Here is a 26240-nt window from a genome sequence, read left to right as displayed (position 1 = left end):
CCACGTTCGGGCGCCATTTGTAGCTCGAGTTTTTCTGCCTTGCCCACAGTCAGGACAAATCTCTGCCACCCGCCAGTCCCACAGCCGCTCAGACCCAACCAAGTAAACACAGAGACTTATATTGCTTTCAAACTGTATGGCCGTGGCAGGCTTCTTGCTAACTCTTCTTATAGCTTAAATTAATCCATTTCCATAAGTCTATACCTTGCCACGTGGCTGGTGGCTTACTGGCGTCTTCACATGCTGCTGGTCATGGCGGCGGCTGCAGCCTCTCTGGTCATTGCGGCGGCAGCTGCAGCCGTCTGTTTCTTTTATTACTAGTTTCCTGAGAGCTATTTTCTTAATCATGAATGGCTGGTGCAGTCCACTGTGACGTGGTCACATTGTGTATAGCAGAATGAATGCTATTTAAGAATGCCAGGGAATTTTTGAATTCCTTGAAACTGGATTGAATTTGACAATGGCTATGTTGAAGATTGTGGACAAAACAATTCTTACACTGTTGCAATAGGGCTTACCTATAATATTAGGTTTAACTTCACATCCACGGCTACTACTTGACATATACCTTCACAGTCACTAGTGACTGTCCTCTCAGAGACCAAGATGTTAGAAGACACATTCCTATCGAGTTCTAATTACTGCTTAAAGTGAGAAGGCTTCATATATAATGAGATAAATGGTCACATGTATTTCCCATCACCTTTTAATTTCAAATAAGTTTAGTCATAATTGGAATCATTGGCATTACTTAAAATTCATATGAATTTTAGTTTTATTGAAGCATGCATTAATATAATATTTTGATACAATTATTTTTATACCTGGAAATCAGTATTAACTTTTAAAGTAAAATTTTGTCCTTTATATTGTTGAGATTTAGCTGTTAAATTATCTTGTTTTTTTAATTACAAGGCTTATAATGATGTATAAAAATATCACTTCATAAGCAAACAACACATGAATCTATATAATCAATTATACATAAAAGCAGTAAATTTTTTTGGTTGTGAGCCTAGCCTTTAATGGCTGAGCCATCTCTCCAGCCCAATAAGCCAGGCAGTGGTGGCACAGGCCTTTAATCCCAGCACTCCAGAGGCAGAGGCAGGCGGATCTCTGTGAGTTCCAGGCCAGCCTGGTCTACAAAGTGAGTTCCAGGAAAGACACAAAACTACACAGAGAAACCCTGTCTCAAAAAAACAAACAACAACAACAAAAAGCAGTAAATAGATGCTAATTGAAATAGCCACACTTATACGTATTTCTGTTCTTATTTTAAGGTACAAGTTTGTTTTCTAATTATCATTCAGCATATAATCTGTTTAAGATGTTTTATAATGATTTCTCCATTTTAATCTTTGCAAATGATAACAGATGGTATGGCCCTTGTTTTTTACAGATCAATAGGCAGAAAGAAGACATGGAAATAAGAAGGAAGTATGCCAGCATCAGCACCAAGGTTGTATGGACTCTATCATCATCTATCTATCTCTACTATTGGGCTGTCTCTCTACATTCAAGATGCTGTGCATGCCACTGCTTTCTCATACATGAGTTTAAAAGAATGCTGGATATCAAGAGTAGGCAACACTTTTGTTGCAGAAGAGCCTGGTCCCTAGCACACAGTGATGTCAAACTCCAGCTCCAGAGGATCCAGCATCTTCTTCTGAACTCTGAGGACACCATACCACACACACACACACACACACACACACACACACACACACACACACACACTTAAATAATTCTTTAAAAACGACTCATCTGGCCGGGCGGTGGTGGCACATGCCTTTAATCCCAGCACTCGGGAGGCAGAGGCAGGCGGATCTCTGTGAGTTCGAGGCCAGCCTGGGCTACCAAGTGAGTTCCAGGAAAGGCGCAAAGCTACACAGAGAAACCCTGTCTCGGAAAAAAAAAAAAAAAAAAAAAAAAAAAAAAAAACGACTCATCTGCAAGTTAAACAAGATGGGTATGTGGAAATGTGGAAGATAGAAAATGAAGAAAGTAGGGAGGGGAAGAAGAAGCTGAACCGTGGAACCAGAAAGCCATCCCTCAGAGAGGCTGCTCCAAACCCTAGGGCCCAAGTTCCTCCTTCTTTCTTCCCCATTTCCTCCTTGCCCTTTTCCCACCTCGACACAAAGCTCAGCCTGCCACCTCACCAGCTTCAAAAGGCCTGTATCTTTACAGGTGCTGCCAGGGAATGTCCACCTGTTTCTATGTTGTTGTTTTTTTTCTCCTAGAACAATGGGTTAGAGGGACATTCAATCCCAGCTGCTAATCAAGGCAGGCAAGGGTAGGCTGTGGAACTAGGAACAAGGGCAGATTCACATCCGCTGAGAATGAACCTGCTCACTCTGGGATTCTTGCTTGGGGGAGGGCAAGTGGTAGGCAATTCTAAGGGGTGAAATAAGAGTAATTCTTGACTCTTTTTGGGCAGAAAACAACCAAGGGAAGAGATTCTGCTTTTTACTCACGGCCTTCAAGTCGTCAATCCAAGAGCGTGGCGTTATCTGAAGACGGACATGTTATAAGGCCACCTTCTGCTTCCCTCAGTGTATCACCGAAGCTAAAAAAGAAGATTTCAAAGAAATATGTTGGTGCAGCCTTCGTTCCTAGCGCTCCTGCTCCTGAAGCACCTACTGCTCCTGAGGCAGCTGCTGCTGCTGCTGCTGTTCCAATTCCTGGTGCAGCTCCTGGTACAGCCGCTGTCCCTGTCTCTCTTGTCACCACGCCTGTTGGTTCTATTGTTACCGATTTCACTGGAAAGTCCGAGAAGGAAAAACATGTAAGAACCATGTACCTCACCTCCCTCTGCCTGCACTTCACGGATTCCATGTGCACAGGGCTCCTGACTTGTTAGCCTTTTCCAGCCGCAGCCTCACGCCTCCCACTTCCTGCCAGCATCATCCAGGCTCACTGTCTAACACACCTGACTCTCATGCAGGGACAAGGGTTCTGGCAGCTAACCAGGGGTCCTTGGTTTTCTCAGAATGATATTTCTGTTACCCACAGCTGGCTGCATTGTGTAGGTTAGTTAGTAAGCTGTAGTAAATCTCTACTGAGAAGCTAGATTCTAAGTGCTTGTTAGGGCACATATCTCTAACTCCTTTCTGTATAGTATTATATTACGGATGTCTCCCTGAAGTACATGGAAGGATCTGGTCCCCTTGGTCACACAAGTGTCTATACCTCACAGCTAGATTAAATAACACTATTGGGAACAGATCTACACCAGCTGTAAACTGTTGCTCTTCTTAGCTTATTATCAAGTCCTCTGGTGCTCAGCTAATTGGTGACTTATGACAGCTATGGCGGCACCATTCCCTAGGCGTGGGTTCTAGACTGCATACAAAGGAGAAAGCTAGCTGAGTACAAGCATTCCTCTCCTTCTGCTTCCTGGCTGTCGATACAGTATGAGGAGACCTCTTGTTGCTTTGACTTCATGACGGGCCATACCCTGGAACTAAGAGCCAAAACAAGAAGCCCTCTCTCCCCCAAGTTTCTCTTGTAAGGTTATTGAACAACAGCAACAAGTTGCAGATGGGCCCGGCTTATTACTGGGTAGTGTACTCTCCAAGACTGCCCTTTGTGATGGTCCCGGGGAGAATTTTCTTTGTGCTTCGCTGTGCAGATATTGATGGTTGTTGGTGCACATGGTCTGCAGGCACCACACACTGTGTAACCAGACAAGATTCTTTTCTGGGCTGACTTTCAAGGAGCTTAGATCCAACTGGTAACTCACTGGGCCGATGGAGAGCCCTTCACATTAGTGTGTCCACTTGGATGTTTAGATCTCCTGGGTTCTTCCTCCCCTCCAGGTGGCAGAATCTGCCTATCTATCTTCAGGACTCGTAAGAACAGAGCAGAGTTATACAGTCGTGTGCATCTTGCTTCTGAAAAGGGATGGGAAAGAACACAGGCCTCTTAAGTCATTTAAGCAGAGACACAGATCAATCCCTTCTCAAGTGAAGGACAGAGAAAGAGGGAGACTGGGTGTTGCTCTAGCAGGGAGTCAGTCTACTAGGGAAGGAAGCACCAAGAGGTGAGGAAAATCATTCGCAACAGGTATAGTGTTGCTTGCCCGTGTGATCCCAGCACTCAGGAGGCAGAGGCAGGAGGATCACTACTATTGCTGGTGTTTTTTCTCATTTGTTCTTTGGGGAGCCTGCCACCCAGCTCTCTAATAGATCACACACAGAGACTTATTCTCATTGATGAATGTCCAGCCTTAGCTTGGTTTGTTGCTAGCCAGCTTTCCTTAACACATCTGTCTTTTGCCTCTGGGCTTTTCCTGTTCTCTTACTTCTATAAATCTTACTCCTACTCCATGGCTTGCTGTGTAGCTGGGCGGCTGGCCCCTGGAGTCCTCCTCCTTCTCTGGCTCCCTCTTTGATCCCTCCTCCCAGATTTCTCCTTCTATATATTCTCTCTGCCTGCCAGCCCCATCAATCCTTTCTCCTGCCTAGCTATTGGACCATCAGGTGTGTTAGACAGGCAAAGTATCACAGCTTCGCAGAGTTAAACGAAAGTAGCACACCTTGAAATAATATTCTACTACACACTACAGCAGTAAGTCTGAGGCCAGCAAGGACTACACTGCAAGTCTTGCCTTAAAAAGAGGAAAGCCAAGAGAAAAAAGGGATTGGGGGGGTGGAGAGAGACAGAAAAAGAAGTAAGGAAGGAAAGATAAATGTTTCCAGTGTAAAAGTTAGGAGGTAGAGTCAGGTGGAAGGCTATATGAACCTCCAAGGAAGAGACTTTGCACGTGACTGACCAGTAGCTCGATTCTAAAGTGACTATTTTATAATCCAGATATTGAGAAGGGTGTTTTTAAGTTTCCACCAAACAAAAACTGATCAAAGGGCTAGGAAGATGGATAACTGGTTAAGAATGCTTGCAGTACACGCATGAGGTTCTGAGTTGGAGTGCCCAGAACTCATGTAAAAAGCCAGGTGTGGCTTCTTATGCCCATAGCCCTCACCATTCCCAGGTGAGACAGGCCAGCCAGCCAGCCTAGCCAAACAAGGTGTCTTGCTCCGTAAGGGACCCTGTTTTAAAGGAATAAGGCAGAGTAGAGTAAGACATCTGAGGCCCTCCTCTGGGCTCTGACTACTTGGGCTCACATGTCTGTCTGTCTGTCTGTCTGTCTGTCTGTCTGTCTGTCTCTCTCTCTCTCTCTCTCTCTCTCACACACACACACACACACACACACACACACACACACACACATGCTGACAATCAATAACTAAAGCACTGGTCTGAGTGGTCAGTGCCACCCACCTGTGACAGGAGAAGAGAGACCAGTCAGCCACCCTGGGTGACTGTGATAGAAGAGCAAAGGCTTCTTGCCCGAGGATCATGGGGACAATGCTATGCCGCCTAGTTTTTCTGAAACAAGAGTTTTAGGAACATCTGCAGATGTAGCTCAGTGGTAGAGTACTTGCCTACCATGCGCAGACCCACAGATTCCACCCCCAGCACTCCCCAAAGAAGTTTTTCCCTGAAGGCTCACATCGAAGAGACAGACTTTTAGGAGGACAGATCTGTCTCCTCCTCTAGCATTGTGGGGAGAGAAGAGAGACTGCTCTATTGGACCATGAAGGGAGGAGGTGTTAGGGTCTTGAGGGGTAGGCTCTGGCTGCCATGATGCCTCCCTACTTTTAACTGTTGGAGTTTTTAACATGGCAAGGAGGGACCATCTTGTGGCCTCAGAAGGCCACTGACTTGTAAACTTTACTTTGTGAATTTCCATCCCTGAAAAGTAGGTTTTGAACCATCTTTAGGTAGATTCTGGAGGTTTTTTTTTCATAGAATGAACTTAAGCAAATTGTTACTTAAAGGATTTATGGCCATTTAGCTGAATTCAAGGGGCCCTCGTACAAGTCTTTGGCTTCCTCAGTAAGCTGGTGCTGGGCAACTTGTTCCAGAAGGTGTCAGAGGACAGGGGAGGGGTGCCTTTCGGAAGTGTCTGGGGTCTGAGGTCCTAGATTCTGGCTATAGGGCAGCAGAGCAGCGTCCACGGCCAGGCCCAGCAGCTGAGCTCCCATCCCGAGGTCCCAGCAGCAGGGGGCAGCTGCACTAGCAGCCTCCCTGCCCCCCTTCATGACCCCAAGGCTGGAACTGAATCCCAGATATCGGGCTCAGAAGCTCCTGTGCCCTCAATATAGATACACGCTGAGCTTTCAACGTGAAGAGAGGCGAAGACCCCCAACCCCCAGCACTTTCCCACTGAGAAGACACAAAAAGAGAGAGGAAAGGCCACTTAGGGTCTCTGACAAGGACACTTTCAGTTGGCTTTTCTCCTGGTATCACACTCTCTTCTGATCGGAATGACTGTTATCTAGAGGTTTCCAGAGCTTCAGGGAACATTCTGTCAAGTGGTGAGACTCTCAAGTTAATGTTTAACAATAAGCACAAATTGGACAAGAGTGAGGCATGGCGACCTAAGCTGGTCCTCGATGTCACAGTCATTGATTCAATTTTTAAATACATTTTCTGCTTTGCAGTTATTGCCGTCCCCTGTGTTAGTCGTCATAATCCCGTGGTCATCCTCCGGTGGGATTCCTTTTGCAGTGCACATTAACTCCATCAAAGCCACTCTGCTTAGGACTACCTTTAAACGTTTCATTCAGAGGGTCGCTGGACCGCCTTAAACGACCTTTAAAAGGCTTTCTAATACCCACGACGTGCAAATGACCGCATGGAAAGCTGGCTGCCGGAACTTTTGCAGCGGTCCTTTCACTTCCTAATTAATCATACTTATTTTTGAAATGTGTGTCATTTGGTGGGAACGGTGCACATGCTGCCTGGGGGAGGCACACAGCGATAAGGGCAGTGTTTAGCCAGTCTGAAAAACCATGACACACGCATTGCCTTCAGATAGCAGTTTAAAAACGATTTCATAACATAACATTTGTATTTGCACAGGATACTTATGTAAAGTTTATTTTTTTTGATAGCTGTAAAACAGTTTAAATACTCAGGTTTTATGTATCAAGGTTAAACTGGATTCCTAGGTTTCCCGTCCCCCTCACCCCACCCCAAGTAATTAGTTAATTAAGGTCACACCCAGTCAATGCTTCTTTGGAAGACTTCTGAGCCTCCTTTGGGGTAGCCTGGTCTATGCTGACAAGCCATATGGCATGTGCTTTGGTCTGCTCAGGGCCCTTCTGTGTGGGAAATAGGACAAGGGACAAGGCCAATCTTGTTCTTGTTCTCCTCACAATGCAAAGCAATTTCTATAGGCAAAAAAAAAAAAAAAAAAAAAAAAAACTCCCCAAAACAAAGGAATAAAAACTATACTATACTTAACATTTAACATTTAATAGGTTAGGACTATAATCATCCTGCAAATATCCTAGTAATTTTTAAAATATGATTGTATGTTACCAAATTATTGTTGTCTACCAAATTATGCTATCTCCACCATTAAACTTTTTTGTTTGGCAAAATTACGCATGAAGTTTAAAACAAACTATACAGTGGAAGAAAGAGATATACCTGTTCATAGTGCAGTATTTCATTTATTTCCGCCTTGGCTGAGCCTGGTAAATCAGAGAGCAGAGGGAAGCCAGAACTTCGCTGGTTATTGATCTGGGAATGCCAGAGAACTGGGTTATACAGAGAGAGAGATCCTGGATGTGACATGTGTGGTCCTTGCAGGCTGTCAAAGGATATTAACTCTCTTTTGATAATTATGTTGATGGAAAAGGATTTCACTGATACTGATTTATTATGGTGTGTGTGCATGCATGTGTGTGTGTGCTGTGTGTGTTTATGCACGTGTGTATGTGTGTGTGCATGTATGCTGTATATTTTTATTATGTGTGTGCATGTGTGCTGTGTATGTATGTGTGGTGTGTGTGTGTATGTGTGTGTGTGTGTGTGTGTGTGTGTGTGTGTGTGTGTGTGTGCACGTGCATGCTGCAATGCTCATGTGGAGATCAAAGGATAACTTAGGGGAACTGGTTCTTACCTTCCACCTTGTGAGGTAAGGCCTTTTTGAGCTACCCCAGGCAAGTTGACTCAGGAGCTACCAAGAGGTTCTCCTGTTTCAACCTCCCTCTTGTTTTAGCAGTGCTGAGGGTACAGATGTGCACCTCCACATCTGGTTCTGGGGATTGAACTCAGGCTTTCAGGCTTGTGCAGAAGGTATATTTACCTAGCCATCTCTCTGACTTTAATTTTGTAGCTTTGTTTCTTTAAGATTAATGCCTTTTGTTTTCTTCTCCTTAATGTAATCTGCTTATTAATCAGGCGAATGCACAGTGTAGTTCCAGCACTTAGAGGATGAGGCAAGAGGGTCACAAGCTGTGAGGCCAGTTTCTACTAGACAATACCATCTCTAAACAAAACAGTTTTTAAAGGAGAAAGAAAACTGAAATTATAAAAAGGGAAGTTGTTTATTCCTCCATTCTTGCATTTTACTTCCAACTTTCATTCCAAACAACTTCAGGTAGCCAGTAATATTCCACTAAATTGATTTGATGCTAGGCAAATCCATTGTCTTTATTAGTTTTGTTAGCCTATGTAGCTTAAATAGGGACCAGAGGCTGATTCGCTGTTGTTGAGACAGGGTCTCACCATGTAGTTGAGGTTAGTATTGACCTCACAATGCTCCTGCCTTAGTCTCCTGGGTGCTAAGATTGCAGATGTGTACCACTATGCCTAGCAAAAAGAAGCATTTTGTTTAAGGTTAAAAAAATCTTTTTAAAATGAGGGCTGGAGGGATAGGTCAGCAGTTGAAAGAGTGCTTGCTACTCCTGCAGAGGGTCTGAGTTAGATCTGAGTTAGGTTCCCAGCACGCACATTAGGTGAATCACAACTGTCTGTAACTGCAGCTCCAGGAGAACGTGCACACACACACACACACACACACACACACACACACACACACACCACAGGGTGGGGGTAAATATCTTTAAAATTTTTTTACAAGTGCTTGCAACCCCACTTTACTAATCTTAAAAGGAATCATTTCTCTGTTGGTAATATGTATTCATCCATACATAAATACATATATCTTTCCAGTCATTGAATGAACTGGAGCCATGAGTTTACTGGGGCCATGTGTTTATGTGTATATGTATGTATGTACACACATATATATATACATATGCATACATATATTATATAATGTATAGCATGTAATTGGTATAGTTATATTATAACTATATTTACACTATACCATAATAGATATACTATATTATAATAATTAACTATATAACAATAGTTAATATAAATTATATATACACATACTATGTATAATATATAGCTAATATTATATATTATGTATACATATGTGTGTATGTGCATACCTCAATCAATAACTCAGTCACAGCAGCAACTACCATGAATATTATAAACTCCAATAACTCCAATGACTGAACCCACACTAAACATTTTTAGAATCATTGAGCAGGAACCAGAACCTGGGTGTAATTCTGGTGATCTCTTTCTCTAAGTGAAACTATGTAAGTCCTGATTAAATTATATAACATTTCTATATCTGGTTACATTGAATAGATTAGATGCATATTTAAAGATAATTGTTAAAAATTAAAAGTATATTTCGATACATTTAATGTTAAAATTAGATTTCAATTCATTTAGGTCCTACAAAAGCATTGAAAAGGTTAGGAGAATTAAGAAAGCAACAAAAAGATTTCAGAGGAACCCAGACTCTAATGAAAAGCCACTGTGGTAGAAATGTCAGGAGCTCTCTCATTAAATAGCTAAGTCTTCAGCTTAGAGCCAGTGCTGCCAATAATATTCCAGGAAGCTACCAAGAACCTGTCTGTCTGGGTGCTGTAGTCCGGGTGCCATACTCTAAATGTCTCTGGGTGTTCATTTCCAGTTTTCCACTGAAGGCCTAATTTTTCTAGTGATCTTAATATGATAGACTACAAAAAGACAAAGATGTTGCTGTTTTTTCTTTTCTTACATTGTGTGTGTGTGTGTGTGTGTGTGTGTGTGTGTGTGTGTGTGTGTGTGTCGGGGGGTGGCATACTCCATAGCATGTGTGTGGCCATCAGAGGACAACTTTCAGGAGTCAATTCTCTCCTTCCATCCTGTGGGTTCTGGAGATCAGTCCGTCCAGGAGCCTTGGTAGCAAGCACCCTTACCTGCTGAGCTATCTCTCTGACCCTTATATTTTAATATAAATATTTTCATGTAGAATTTTATATAATTGTTCTTAATGAGATTTCCACATGATGCCAACATTTACACCATTTTTGGAGCTTTCAGTTTCTTGTGTGGATCTAAGTTTTGGTCCATGATCATATTTTCTCTTTTGGTCAGTTGATAATGAAGTCTCAGTTTGTGTTTGTGTTGAGAAGAAATCTTGATTTTTTTTACCTTCTTTCCTGAGTCTGGAATACCAGGTTGACAGTTTTATTCTCTTTTATTGTTCTGAAGATATGAATCCATTGTCTTTGGCCTACAGCTTCTGATGAGAAACCTACTATAAATTTCTTGGGCTGCAGTGCAGGTCAGAATAGAGTGCTTACCATCTATGTGCAAGGCCCTTGGTTCCATACCCAGCATCCTGAACCCCTAAAAGTTTCCCTTTTACTTTGCATTTCAACGGAGAGGTTACATGCCTTTGGGTGTTTGTTGTTCAACCCTCATGCAGTCTCTTCATTTCTATATTTATATTTACCTCTATACGGTTTCTTAGATTTATGACTTGATGTGTGTTAGATGCAGCCCACCATTAACAAAACTGTTAAGCAGCACCTAAGTACAGGTCCGTTTGACCATCTGAACTGCTCTGGATCCCTAGTATGCTCTGCCCATGAATACTGAACTTTTCCATGTGCTCCTAACCCTCTTCCTTTGCCTGACCCATGGCTCCCACCCCCCTGGTGCATTACTGGTGTCTGGAGGTAGTTGTTTGTTAGGAAGATATAAGTAATATTGACATAAAAGCCAATTAATCCTTTAGTAAAGGTTTAGATAGAAAATGATTCATTTCTTCCGAAACGCTGGTTTCCTTTCCTGTTGCTGTGATAAAATGCCCTGACAAAAGCAACTTGGGGTAAGGAGGGTTTCTTCTGGTTCACAGTTCCTGGTTCCTGTCCATCCTGGAATCGGAGCATCAGGAGCTTGAGGCAGCCAGTCCCTTTACATGCACTGCCAGGAAGTTGAGACTAGTGAACACTGGTGCTCAGCTAGCCTCCTCCTTCTCATGTAGTCCAAGATCCAAAAGTATATAATGATACCACTCACTTTCAAGGTAGACCTTCCTGTCTCAATCTTCCTCACCAAGATGATCCTTCACAGACTTGCCCAGAGGGTAAATCATCCCTCAGAGGTGTGTGTGTTTTCTCAGTAGCTCTATGACTTTTCAAGTTGATAATTGAGATTAACCATCACAGTGAGTTAGAAGATGATTTTGGCAGTGATATATTTAAGTGTTTGAAAAAAAGCAATAAGGGAGAAATGCCTTTCCCTAAGTCCAGTAAGAGTAGCCAAAGATATAAATATATATTTGCTTTTTTTGATACAGGGTTCCTCTCTGTAGCCCTGGCTGTTCTGTTCTGAAACTAGTTCTGTAGATCAGGCTCGCCTCAGACTCACTGAGCTCCACCTTCCTCTGCCTCTTGGCTACTGGGATTAAAGGTGTGCACCACCACTGTCCATCAAAAAAGAACTTTTGACAAGAAAAAAGAAAATTGGAATATGTGAATATTATAAGAAATATGGTAAACTTTATGGCAGTTAATAAGTATAATAATGTTTCTTCTGTTACAAACCTTATTGGATCCAATTTTTTTTAATAAAATAAATTTATTTATTTATTTATTTTACAATCCAGCCTCAGTTTTCCCTCCCTCCCTCTTCTTCCAGCCCTGCTCCCCATTCCAACCCCTCAATCCACTCCTCCTCCATTTCTGTTTAGGAAAGGGCAGGTCCCCCATGAGTATCAGCAAAACATAGCATATCAAGTTGCAGTAAGACTAAGCACCTTCCCATGTATTAAGGCTGGGTGGGCAGGGAGACCCAGTATGAGGAGTAGGGTCCCAAAAGCCATTAAAAGAGTCAGAGACAGCCCCTGTTCCCACTGTTAGGAGTCCCACAAAAGAACCAAGCTATACAACTGTAACATATATGTAGAGGGCCTAGGTCAGTCCCACGCAGGCTCCCTGGTCATCAGTTCAGTCTCTGGGAGCCCTGATGAGCCCAAGTAAGTTGATTCTGTGAGTTTTCTTGGGGTGTCCCTAACCCCTCTGGCTCCTGAAATCCTTTCTCCCTTTCTTCTGCAGGATTCCCCTAACTCCTTCTAATGTTTAGCTGTGGGTCCGCATCTGTTTCCCTCATTTGCTGGATGAAGCCTCCCTGAAGACAATTGGGCTAGGCACCAGTCTGGTCACAGGAGATGTTCAGTTCAGGCTATGTATCTGCTATTACTAGGAGTCTTAGCTGGAGTCGTCCTTGTGATTCCTGGAAGATGCCCTTGTACCAGGCTTTTAGATGACCCTGAAATACTCGCCCTTTTCAGTAGTCTCTTTCAGTACTCTCCCCCTCCACCACCCCAACCTGATTACTCATGTTCTCATCCTCACCTGCCCTCAGTCTACTCTTGAAACCTCTTCTATTTCCCTCTCAGAGGGAAAGCCAGCATCCTCCATGAACCCTCTTTGTTACCTAGTCTCTCTGGGTCTGTGGATTATAGCAGAGTTATCCTTTATCTTACAGCTAATATCCACTTATTAGTGAGTACATACCATGTTTGTCCTTCTTGCTCTGGGTTACCTCACTTAGGATGATTTTTTCTAGTTCCATCCATTTGCCTGCAAATTTCCTGGTGTCCTTCTTTTTAACAGCTGGGTAATACTCCATTGTGTAAATGTACCCCATTTTCTTTATCCATTCCTCAGTTGAGGGACATGTAGATTGTTTCCAGGTTCTGGCTATTACAAATGAAGCTACTATAAACATAGTTGAGCAAGTGTCCTTGTGGTATGATTGAGCATCCTTTGGGTATATGCCCAAGAGTGGGATAGCTGGGTCTTGTGATAGATTGACCTCCAATTTTCTGAGAAACCACCACACTGACTTCCATAGTGGCTATACAAGTTTGCACTCCCACCAGCATTGGAGGAGTGTTCCCCTTGCTCCACATCCTCTCCAGCATGAGCTATCACTTGTATTTTTAATCTTAGCCATTCTGACAGGTGTAAGTTGGCATCTCAGAGTTGTTTTGATTTGTATTTCCCTGGTGGCTAAGGATGTTGAATATCTTCTTAAGTGTTTCTCAGCCATCTGAGATTTTTCTGTTGAGACTTCTCTGTTTATATCTGTATCCCCTTTTTTAATTGTATTATTTGGTTTGTTGATGTCTGGTTTATAGAATTCTTTATATATTTTGGAAACCAGCCCTCTGTCAGATGTGGAGTTGGTGAATATCTTTTCTCATTCTGTAGACAGTGTCCTTTGCCTTACAGAAACTTTTCAATTCATGAGGTCCCATTTATTAATTGTCGATCTCAGTGTTTGTGTTACTGGTGTTCTATTCAGGAAGTTGTCTCTTATGCCAATGCATTCAAGATTATTTTCCACTTTCTCTTCTATCAGGTTCAGTTATCTGGATTTATGCTGAAGTCTTTGATCTACTTAGACTTGAGTTTTGTGCAGTGTGATAAATGTGGATCTATTTGCATTTTTCTACATGCCAACATCCAGTTGGGCCAGCACCCTTTGTTGAAGACGCCTCCTTTTTTCCATTGTATAGTTTTGGCTTCATTGTCAAAAAGCAGGTTTCCATAGGTGTGTGGATTAACATCTGGGTCTTCAGTTCTATTCCATTGATGCACCTGTCTGTTTTTATACCAATAACATGGGAGTTTTATTACTATAGCCCTGTAGTAGAGCTTGAAATAAGGGATAGTGATACCTCCTGAGGTTCTTTCATTGTACAGGATTGGTTTAGCTATCCTGGGTTTTTTGTTTTTCCATATAAAGTTGAGTATTGTTCTTCCAAAGTCTGTAATGAATTGTTTTGGGATTTTAATGGGGATTGCATTGAATCTGTAGATTGATTTTGGTAAGATGGCCATTTTTACTATGTTAATCCTACTGAGCCATGAGCATGGGAAATCTTTCCATCTTCTCATATCTTCCTCAGTTTCTCTCATTGGAGATTTGAAGTTCTTGTCATACAGGTCTTTCACTTGCTTAGTTAGAGCTACACCATTATATTTTATGTCATTTGAGCCTTAGGTAAAGGGAGTTGATTCTCTGATTTCTTTTCAGCCCATTTATCATTTGTATGTAGGGGGGCTACTGATTTTTTTTTTAGTTAATTTTGTATCTAGCCACTTGACTAAAGGTGTTTATCAGCTGTAGGAATTCCCTGATAGGCCTTTTTGTAGTTGGAATTTTCTTTGGACCACCTACCAGCTCCCAAATAAAGACACAGAGACTTACTAATTATGAATGCCAGCCTTAGTTTAGGCTTGTCCCACTAGCTCTTTTATCTTAATTTAATCTGTTTCTATTCATCTACATTTTGCCTCAGAGCTTTTTACATTTCCTTCATTCTGTATGTCCTACTTTCCTGCTTCCTTCATGTCTGTGTGTCTGGCTGGCCCCTGGAATCTCCCTGGTGTGTCTTTTTCTCCCTTTCCCAAGCCTAAATTCTTCCTCCTACTTACTCTCCCTGCCCTGAAGTCCCATCTATCCCTCCTCCCGCTATTGGCCATTCAGCTTTTTATTAGATCAATCAGGTGCCTTAGGCAGACAAGGTAAAAGAGCAACACATCTTTACATAATTAAACATATACAACACATCTTTACATAGTTAAGCAAATGCAACACATCTTTGCATAGTTAAACAAATATTCCACAATTTGGTGGGTCAATTATATATATTATCATATCATCTACAAATAATGATACTTTTACTTCTTCCTTTCCAATTTGTATCCCCTAGATCTCCTTCAGTTATCTTATTGCTCTAGCTATAACTTCAATTACTATATAGAATAGGTATGGAGAGAGTGGACAACCTTTTCTTACTCCTGATTTTAGTGGAATTTTTGAGTTCCTCTCCACTTAATTTGATGTGGACAATAGGTTTGTTGTATATTGCTTTTATTGTGTTTAGTTATGCCCCTGGTATCCCTGATCTCTCCAAGACTTATATCATGAAGGGATGTTGTATTTTGTCAATGGCTTTTTCAACGTCTAATGAGATGATCATGTGGGGTTTTTTTTCAGTTTGTTTATATGATGGATTACACTGACAGATTTTTGTATGTTGAACCATCCCTGCATCTCTGGGATGAAGCCTACTTGGTCATGGTGGATGATCTTTTTGATTTGTTCTTGGATTTTGTTTGTCAGTATTTTATTGAGTATTTTTACATCAATGTTCATGAGTGAAATTGGTCTATAATTCTTTTTGTTTGTTGAGTCTTTGTGTGGTTTGTGTATCAGAGTGACTGTGGCCTCATGGAAAGAATTTATCACTGTTCCTTTTGTTTCTATTTTGTGGAATAATTTGAGGAATATTTTTATTAGCTGTTCTTTGAAAGTCTGGTACAATTCTGTTTTAAAAACTATCTAAGCCGGGCGTTGGTGGCGCACGCCTTTAATCCCAGCACTCGGGAGGCAGAGCCAGGCGGATCTCTGTGAGTTCGAGGCCAGCCTGGGCTACCAAGTGAGCTCCAGGAAAGGCGCAAAGCTACACAAGAGAAACCCTGTCTCCAAAAAAAAAAACAAAACAAAAAAAACAAAAACAAACAAAAAAAAAAAAAAAAAAACAACTATCTAGCCTGGGCTTTTTTTGGTTGCCAGACTTTTAGTTACTGCTTCTATTTCCTTAGGGGTTATCAGTCTATTTAAATTGTTTATCTGATCTTGATTTAACTTTGGTAAGTGGTATCTGTCAAGAAATTTGTTCATTTCTTTCAGATTTTCCAATTTTATGGAGTACAGGTTTTTGAAGTATGACCTAATGATTCTCTGGATTTCCTCGGAGTCTGTTGTTATGTCCCCCTTATCATTTCTGATTTTGTTGATTTGGATATTCTCTCTCTGCCTTTTAGCTAGTTTGGATAAGGATTTAATCTATTTTGTTGATCTTCTCAAAGAACCAACTCTTTGTTGCTTCTTTGTATTGTCCTTTTTGTTTCTATTTTATCAATTTCAGCCCTCAGTTTGATTATCTCCAGCCATCTTCTCCTCTTAGGTGTATCTGCTTCTTTTTGTTCTAGAGCTTTCAGGATTGCTGTTAAGTCACTAGTATGAGATATCTCCAAGGCACTTAGTGTTATAAACTTTCCTCTTAGCACCACTTTCATTGTGTCCCATAACTTTGGGTATGTTGTGCATTCATTTTCATTAAATTCTAGGAATTCTTTAACTTCTTTATTTCTTCCTTGACCCACTGGTGACTCAGTAGAGAGCTGTTCATTTTCCATAAATTTGTAGGCTTTCTATTGTTTCTGTTGTTGTTGAAATCCAGCTTTAATTATTGGTGGTCTAATAAGATACAGGGGGTTATTTCAAAAAAATTTTTTGTATCTGTTGAGACTTGCTTTGTGACTGAGTATGTGGTCAATTTTGGAGAAGGTTCCATGTGATGCTAAGAGGAAGGTATATCCCTTTGTGTTTGGGTGAAATATTCTGTAGATATCTGTTAGATCCATTTGAGTCATAACATCTGTTAGTTCCATTATTTCTTTGTTAAGTTTCTATCCAGATGACCTGTCCATTGATGAGAGTGTGGTGTTGAAGTCTCCCACTATTAATGTGTGGGGTTCAATGCATAATTTAAGCTTTAGAATTTTTTTTTTAGGAATGTGGGTGCCCTTAGATTTTGGGCATAGATATTCAGAATTGAGACATCATCTTGGTGAATTTTTCCTTTGATGAATATGAAATGCCCTTCTCCATCTCTTTTAATTAATTTTGGTTGGAAGTCTATTTTTTTAGGTAATTGGGATAGCATACCAGCTTGCTTCTTAGGTCCATTTGATTGGAAAATCTTTGTTTACTCTGAGGTAATGTCTACCTTTGGTGTTGAGATGTGTTTCTTGTATGTAGCAGAATGATGGATCCTGTCTTTGTGTCCATTCCATTAGCCTGTGTCTTTATTGGCAAATTGAGTCCATTGATGTTGAGGGATATTAATGACCAATGGTTGTTAATTCCTGTTATTTTGGTGGTGGTGGTGATTTTGTGTGTGTGTGTGTGTGTGTGTGTGTGTGTGTGTGTGTGTGTGTGTGTTTCTCTTTTTTGGGTTTTGCTGTGAGATTATCTATTGCCTGTGTTTTTGTGGGTGCAGTTAGCTTCCTACAGTTGGAGTTTTCCTTTTAGTACCTTTTTAGGGCTAGATTTATGTATAGATAGTGTTTAAATTTGACTTTGTCATGAAATATCTTATTTTATCCATCTATGGTGATTGGCAGTTTTGCTGAGTATAGTAGTCTGGGCTGGCATCCATGGTCTCTTAGCTTCTGCAAGACATTAGTTCAGACCCTTTGGTTTTTAGGGTCTGTTGAGAAGTTGGGTGTTATTCTAATGGGTCTGCCTTTATTTATTACTTGGCCTTTTCCCCTTGCCATTTTTAATATTCTTTCTTTGTTCTGTATGTTTAATGCTTTGCTTATTATATGGTGAGGGGACTTTCCTTCATCTGTTTGTTTTTCTTGTTTTTCTTTTAAGGATTTATTGATATCTTCCATTTTTTTGTTTGTCTTTTCCTCAATTTCTCTAATGGATTTTTTATATCTTCTTTAAGGACATCTATTATCTTCATAAAGTCACTTTCAAGGTTGTTTTCTTGTGCTTCAGCTATGTTGGATTGTTCAGGTCCTGCTGTTGTAGAATAGCTGGGCTCTGGTGATACCACATTGCCATTTCTGTTATTGATTGTGTTCTTACACTGGTGTTCAGGCATCTGGATTTGGGGTGATTATAGGTCTAGGTGTTGATTCCTGCATTTGTCTTTGTTGGATGGGAGTTTTGTTCCTTAGTTTCTCTTTCCTTTCTGGTCTCCTGGCTAAATGGCTAAGCGTTCTGATGACTAGCAGGTTTTCAGGTCCAGTGCAGTGTCCTCTCTAGGGTTTTTGGGGCCAGGGATCCCTAGATTGGGCCTGGGCTCTGGTAGAGCCAAAGTCTCCTTCTGAAGATGTAGACCAGGATATGGATCCCATGGGAAGGGGGCTGCAGTCTGGGGTCCCTAGATCTAGTCTGGCCTCTGGGGTCCAAGCACCAGCCTGGCCTCCAGTACAGCTGCCAGGACTGGGATCCCTAGATCTGGCCTGTGCTCCAGGAAAGCTGATGTCTGCTTCTGAAGTTGTAGGCCAGGGCTCTCTAGATCCAACCTGGACTCTGGTAACATGGGAGTCTTCTTCTGAAGTTCTAAACCAGACTATAGAGCGGGGGGCGGGGGGGGGGGGGGGGCGGGGGGCGGGGGCGGGGGCGGGATGGGGTGTGCAGTCTGGAGTTGTTGAGCAGGCTTAAAGAGGTTTTGTGGGTGGTGGGCAATGTCTTATCTGGGGTTCCTAGGACCAGCCTGGCCTCCTGTAAGACTGCCAGTGCTGTGGGCCCCAGTATGGAGCTCAGGAAAGAGAATATAGTCTGGGGTTATTGGGCAGACTTTAAGGGATTCCAAATTTAAGAAATTATTTCATATAAATGTTAAGAAATTTAAGAAGCATGAGTTCTATTATAAGACAAAAATTATTTCATTATTTTTTAATTTTATTTTATATGTATGGGCGTTTTGCTTGCATGTGTGTCTGTCTGTGAACCACTTGTGTGCCTGGTTTTCACAGAGGCCAGAAGAGAGTGTTGGATTCCCTGGAACTGGAATTACAGATAGTTGTGAGCCACCATCTAGATGCTGCAAATGGAACTTGCGGTCTCTCCAAGAGCAGCCAGTGCTCTTAACTCTGAGCCATCTCTCCAGTCCCTAAAATAAATATTCTGAGTTAGGAAATTTTAGTTATAAATCCAAAAAAGAAGCATACTTGTAAAAATTATTCATAATCACAGTTTGGCAGTACAAGTACAGTCATTTAATTTGCATTTTCCCACACAGGAAGCTAAGTGCTGTTCTATTAACACAACCATTCATTTTCATTTCCATCCATTGTTTGGTAGTCCAGTGTTTGCACCTGTCAATGAAGTGACCACAGAAAGGCCAGCATGTGTATTCCAGAGAAAGTGGAATGTCAGCAGCTGGTAAAACAAAATGACATTTTCATGTGGACAGAGCAAGGATTCAATAATGTGCTGGAGCAAGGTGAAAGATTTGACTTGGGACAAGGAACAAATACTGTAGTCAATATGAGGTGCTTTGCTTTGTTTTGTTTCTGACAAAAAGAAATGCTATCTCCATTATCACAACTGAGCTATCTTCCAGGAAGACTGAATAATTATTTGCATTATAGAAGATATGCTGCAGCAGTCTTACCTCTAGCTCCATGGCTGATCATCTTATGAGAAAAATAGAACCTTAGAAATCAATACTGAATTTCACTACATATTCAAAAGCAGGATATTAAAATAAATCATTAATCACTGACATGAATTTGGATGGTATGAAGTAAGACATCAATGCCTTCCAATATGGCACCTTGTGTTCCTAATTGTCTGAGTTTTTAAAACTTGGGTACCTGGCTGGGTGACGGTGGCGCACGCCTTTAATCCCAGCACTTGGGAGGCAGAGCCAGGAGGATCTCTGTGAGTTCGAGGCCAGCCTGGTCTACAGAGCGAGATCCAGGACAAGCACCAGAACTACACAAAGAAACCCTGTCTTGAAAAGCAAAAAAGATAAAAAAAAAAAAAAAAAAAAGATAAAATAAAATAACTTGGATACCTTTTCTTTAGCATAATAGTGAGAGCCTTGGAGTGCTTGGATCTTTTGTTCAGTGATCTCCATGGCCTACAGCTGACCAAAGGGCACTGACTTCACCCTGTACCCCATACCTTGGCGGAGAGACCATTCAAGTAGACTGTCCCTGTTGAGAACAAATAGATGGCGTGATCCTTAAATGTGTCTGCCTTGGGTCACTTCAGTGACTTTTTCATTTTCTTAATCCTTGCCCAGCTTTTCCAATGGTTACACAGGATCTAAATGCATTAAAAGTCAGGGATAAAAGGCTGCCCCCAGGCATGGGGAACCTGTAATTTTGATTAATTGTTGTCTTACTTGTCTGTTCATTTTCGGAGACAGAGCCTCCATGTATCTCAGGCTGACCTCAAACCTACTCCCAACAAGTACCTTGAACTTCTAATTCTTCACCTCCATATCTTGAGTGCTGGGCACCACTGTTCCTGGTGGTCAGGGTTTGATCAGGTGTTTTGTGTTCTTGGCTTATTCAAAGAATTGAGATAAAAGCCCACATAGATCTTAAAAGGGAGCAAGGCAACTTTCTTCAAATCAAAGCAGTAGTAGATATTAGAATGGAATATACGGTCAATATTGACAGCAGGCCATATGGACAAAAGTCTCAACAGCCTCAGTTACTTTTTGGGACTTACTTTTATGGAGTTTAAAATAAGTTTGTTTTTAAAAGAGTGCAATTTGGGTGGTTCTCTGTGGGAGCCCACAAAGGTTTTCTAGTGAGATCTGAGCTTGCTTTACCCAGCAGGGCTGCATAAGGGGATGGATTGACCACATGTGTGGTTACTAGTTGTTTGGAAGGGTCTGCACTTGGCTGTGCTAGGGGGAGGTCTTTTGCCCCACCCCTTGGCATTCCTTTAAAAAGCCCTTTAGAAGAGACAGAAGGGGCCAGTGGATAAGGATCCAGGCCCTCTGGAGGCTATCCTGTGTTTCTGTCTTTTTATCTCCCCTCTATCCTGCTATCTAAATCTCTTATCCCTCACTCCCCAAGCGTACCCTGGAGTAAAGGTAGGAGCACCCCCCACCCCCACCCCCACCCCCGCAGTTCTCTATTTTGACTGACTGTTATACAAATGTTTTCTCTACTGTTCATGTCCCTTTCCATAATGCTTCTAATTTAATCATATGCATGTTCCATGATGCATAGGAATAAGATGATAAACAGAGGATTCTTCCTAAAAGGCCATTTTAGGGTATAGTTTGCCTTATTGTGAATATACCCAACACTAACTCAAGACAGAGGGGCTTCCAACTTACTGCAACTGCATGCAACAGAAATAATGATGAACAAGGTCTTTGTTAGTTTGATGCTTTGTAAAGAAAGGAGAAACTTACTCCATTATTAAGAAGGAATGGGTGTATACCTCCATACAGATCAGGGTCCTCAGTTATTAACAGGTTGCTAGGTGCAAGAGCTGCTTCCATAGTATATGCAAATAAAAGTCTCAGAATGCCAAGTGCATTGTTAGAAGAGGGATATGCACAGGGCCCACACCAAGTAGAGTCCTAGGTCAGTAAACTATTCCCTATGCCTGCCTGACTCATCACCCTGCCAGGTTTATGTGTGCTGGAGTCTGGATTCAGAGCTTTACGCATACTAGATCAGCACTCCACCAATGGAGCTATACCCTACCCTTGAATTAAGTCAACTTCTGAATCTCATCACATTCTGACTGCTTTTTTACACTAGTTTGCATATTTTGCTTAATCAATGTAGTTGTTACACTTTTCATGACTATTACCAAGAAAACAACTTAAGGGGAAAAAATTGTTTTGCCCATGGCTTCAGACATTTCTGTCCATCTTATCAGGGAGGGTAGACTGGATCAAAGCCACTCCGATCATGGCTGACTGGAAGCAGAGAGAGAATGCCTACATTAGCTGGTTTCCCCACTTTCTCCTTTTATTCCACAGCTGCCCTTGCCCCCGGTCTATAGAATGGGGCCACACATTCAAGATGGGCCTCGCAAATTAGTTATTCCTCTCTGGAAATGCCCTCTCAGATATACGAAGAACTGTGTTTAACAATCCCATAGGCAGGAGTAGGTAGATTACTCAGTGGTAGTTCTTTGCTGTGCACACATGAGAACCTGAGTTTAGATCCTTGGCACCCATGTAAAAAGCTGGACATAGTAGTGTGTGCCTGTAATCCCAGCACTGGGAGGCAGAGACAGGAGGATCCTTTGGGCTTACTGGCCAGATGATCTAGCCTATCAGTGAGTTCCAGGTTCAGTGAGAGAGCCTATCTCAAAAACACAAGGTGGAGAGTGATAGAAGGAGACACCCAGCATCAACCTCTGAACTCTATACACACACACACACACACACACACACACACACACACACACACACACTTCTAAATCCAGTCAAAATGACAAGATTAAGGCATGGAGTAGGTAAAGGGCTGTCCGCCGAGCCAGACCACCTGGGTTCAATCCCTGGGATCACATGGCAGAGGAAGAGAACCGACTCCCCCCAAACTGTTTTCTGATCACCACATATGCCCAGAGCCCATGTTTGCTTACACACACATAATAAATAATAATAATAATAATAATAATAATAATAATAATAATAATAAGCTAGATAACATGCAACAAAATAATTAAAATATAAATTAACCAGAAAGATCCAGGGCTGAGTGCAATCTGATGCTGTAATTTCTCTGCACACTTCCATATACATCCTGCACATATTACACCTTGGTGTAGGTGAGTTTGAGAAGGCTTACATAGGTAAGGGACTGAGTTTGTATCATCAAGATGTTATTCCAAATTGGTTATTCCAAACTTTTCAGTCTGGGTATTGGTCATTAGCTGCCCACCAAACACTGGTACCTCCCACTTCCTGGGTTTGCCCCATCTTCACCTCAGGTTTTACTTTTGGTTGCCAGGAAAAACTCGTTTTTCTTTAGGATGCAGAACTGCTCAGATCTTTCTAACTTCTGCTTTATCGCAGTCACCTCTACCAAGAAGGGCATTGGACCATGGGGCTATGGAGAAATCAGAACCTATTTGCAAAATGCGGTGGTAGTGTTAAGCAGGAACTTTTCTGCATAGAAATTTAATGTTAATTAACCAAGATTTGTGTGTGTGTGTGTGTGTGTGTGTGTGTGTGTGTGTGTGTGTCTGTCTGTCTGTCTGTCTGTGTCTGTGTATGGTTCTGGGAATGTTACTGGAACCTCATGTGAACTAGCTAAGTATTCTGCCATATTTCTAGCCCAGCCAAGAGTTTTAACATAGTGTATACTTTATATTGATGAATTCAGGTGGTTATGAGCACATGCCCATAAGAATTCATTAAACTATTGCTCTTCTGGAACCATGTGACACACACCCTCTCCATTTTTCCTTCTATTCTTCCCTCTCCTCTTCTTCTTCCTCCTCCTTCAGACAGGGTCTCTCACTAGCCTTGACAGTAAGCCCTGAAGATTCACCTGTCTCCTCCTCCCCAGCACAGTGATTACAAGCTGATGCCACAAAGCCCTGTATTTTTTAAATGGATTCTGGGAATGGAACTCTGGTCCTGGGGCTAGCAAGGCAAGCGCTTTACCAACTACCTCCCAAGATCCTATACCTAATATAGTTTCACTTCCAAATAACCTGCTGCCCCTTCTACAGAAAAGTCTAGCAATAGAAACTTAGAATTTTCAAGTACTTTAAAAAAAACGTATGGCTTTGTAGGAAAATAACATCCTGCTCCTCCTTCATGGTTTTAAAAAGTGTAATGGTGAATGGGGCTGAAGAGATGGTTCAAGTAGTTAAGAGCACTGACTGCTCTTCCAGAGGACCTGGGTTCAATTCCCACCATCTACATGGTGGCTCACAATGATCTGCAACTTCAGCTCCACAGGGTCTGATGCCTTCTTTTGACTTCCATTAGCACCATGCACACAGGTGGTACACATACAAGCAAAACAGTCATATACATAAAAAAATAATTTTTTTAAGTTTTTAAAAGTGTAATTATAAAGTCTGGCCTGTTACTATAGCTGCCATTGACCAATTACACATGTGTTCTGTACACTGGATTTTAGGGATTAAATGAGGCAGTGAAGACCTCTGGGCTACATTTGGAAAATTTCAAGTCTCTATTTCCTTTTTTCAAACAAAGATAGACAAGACAGAAAGGAAAACTGTCTTGATGCATTAATCTGATATTTTGTCTTTACTATGATTTATTCTCTTCACAGGTTACATTTCTAATACCTCACCTGGTGCCTGAAGAACTATTGGTAAAATTACAGGCGCTTAAGGTATGAAAATGACCACTGGGGACTCCATTATTAACCTTATTATTGCTTATGGATTCTGTTAACCTAGGAAGTAACAAAGTCAATCATTACAGGAAATAGAAGTGTATGGTCATAAAGCCTTCTGACTTCTGGGAATTTTCAAAACAATCTCATTATCCTCTCAAGGGAATATCAACATTTCTTTCTGTTGGTGGTAATCAGAATTCCCTTACTACTTAGCAGAAATAGTCTTTTCTCACTTAGGAGGAAGGAGTGGTACCATGAATATCCTTAAGCTTGTGCTGGGTTTTTGTGTTTTCTGTTAAAAGGATGAAGACAAAAAAGCTTTACAGAATCAGATAGAGAGATTAAAAGCTGAATTAGAGAATGAAAAGAAGAAGATGGAGAGGTACTGGGCTTATTGATTCACATGGTGTCTGTCTGTAGCCAAGATACTATCTAACCACATCCAAATTTGTTCCAGGTTTAGAAAAGAAGCTGATCGGATCAACAAAAACTGGGAGAGGAAATTTATCATCCTCAGAAACAGGTATAGTGTATACAGTGTTGATATAGGTATATAGACAAATTCCATTTGTAGAAATACAGCCACTCATCTTTCGGGACAACTGGGACTCTTGTGGGTTATTTTTTGTTGTTGTTCTATATTAATTAATGTTAAATGACCTCACATACTTTTAGTAAGAACTGCAACATGGTTTAAAACAGAAAAGTATTCATAGTCACTTAAAAGAAAGTGGAATTCGGTGCTGGAGAGATGGCTCAGAGGTTAAGGGCACTGACTGCACTTCCAGAGGTCCTGAGTTCAATTCCCAGCAACCATATGGTGGCTCACAACCATCTGTAATGAGATCTGGTGCCCTCTTCTGACCTGCAGTCATACATGCTGTATACATAATAAATAAATAAATCTTAAAAAAGAAAGAAAGAAAGAGGAATTCAACACTCCCATTCTCTAGTTCTTTGTTTCCATCCTGAATGTAGTTCGACCTATCCAGGAATCTTCTTCAGCAGCAGTTTGCACATAATCATGAAAAGTGGTTTACATCATCTTCACAAATTGCTTCATATACTAGGTTCTTTACCCACAATTCCTTAATCTCTCACCCACACTTTACTCACATAATCATTTAATTTCTTCTCCCAAAATTATGTTTGCTTTTTTTTTTAAATGGCAAAAGTGGAACTGTGAAATTCTGGACCAGATATTGTAACACATACCTGTAATCCTAGCACTTGGAAGAATGGAACAAGAGGATTGCTAAGAGTGTGAGGCTAGCCTTGGCTACATAGGGAGTTCAGAGACAGCCTTTACTCTATAAGTGAAACACTGTCTAAGAAAACATGAACAAGAAAGGATGGAAGGAAAGGCCAGGAGGAGAGAGTGAGGAGGGAGTGAAAGAAGAAACTAAAATCCTGAATAACAGTATCTAATTTTTGCATTGAATATAAATGCTATGCAGAGTAAATGCTTCTTCTTTCCTTTGTCCTATCATCTGAACATTTAAAAATGCATTTTCTGTCCACTTGTTTCCTCACTTAATTTCCACCCACATTTTCTTAGCTGTCACATAATTATATTATATCACATAATAACATTCAAGAAACTTAATAGTGAAGGGCAGTGATGGACTGATGTGGGTCAGTATATGCCAAGCTTAAAGCTCATGTATGACATTAATACATTGCAATTTGCTCTGCAGGGCAATAAAACACTACATTTACCCTACATGTCATAAACACATGATATACATCATGTATAAAAATCCTACACCCAATGCCGAAATAGTTAGGACTGGCTAGCAACCAAGATCTCACGTAATACCAGAAACAATTCCAGATGGTGAGCACAAGTCTCCTTCTCAGGTGAAAATTCTTCTTTGTTCTCCTGTTCAGTTCCATGTATCTGCTGGTGACTCTTGTGCTCTGTGAAATGTGTATCCTTTTTATTTTTGGCTGTCTGATACAAGGTATTACTCTAAAGTCCAGGCAGGTCTTGAACTCACAGCAGTCCTCCTGGTGGAAGAAGAGAAATGACTTCCATAGTTGTTGTCTCCTGACTTCCACACAATGTGGCATGTGCATGTCCACACACAAGCACAGAGAGAGTAAAAAAAACAA

At 41.3% G+C, this 26240-nt stretch overlaps 1 protein-coding gene across 1 annotated transcript in view; it reads left to right on the top strand.

Moving 5' to 3' along the window:
- C5H10orf67 (chromosome 5 C10orf67 homolog) overlaps positions 1-26240 on the top strand; it is a 115464-nt gene that overhangs the window by 54331 nt on the left and 34893 nt on the right. Inside the window, exons 9-13 of the mRNA XM_037206000.1 lie at positions 1400-1459; positions 2438-2785; positions 24057-24119; positions 24428-24507; positions 24583-24648. Of these exons, the coding sequence (XP_037061895.1) occupies positions 1400-1459; positions 2438-2785; positions 24057-24119; positions 24428-24507; positions 24583-24648 (617 nt within the window). The remainder of the gene's footprint in view (positions 1-1399; positions 1460-2437; positions 2786-24056; positions 24120-24427; positions 24508-24582; positions 24649-26240) is intronic.

Source organism: Peromyscus leucopus, chromosome 5, assembly GCF_004664715.2.
Source record: "Peromyscus leucopus breed LL Stock chromosome 5, UCI_PerLeu_2.1, whole genome shotgun sequence".
Taxonomy (NCBI): domain Eukaryota; kingdom Metazoa; phylum Chordata; class Mammalia; order Rodentia; family Cricetidae; genus Peromyscus; species Peromyscus leucopus.
Note: the sequence above shows the minus strand (reverse complement) of the source record. Positions and strands in the feature narration are given on the sequence as shown.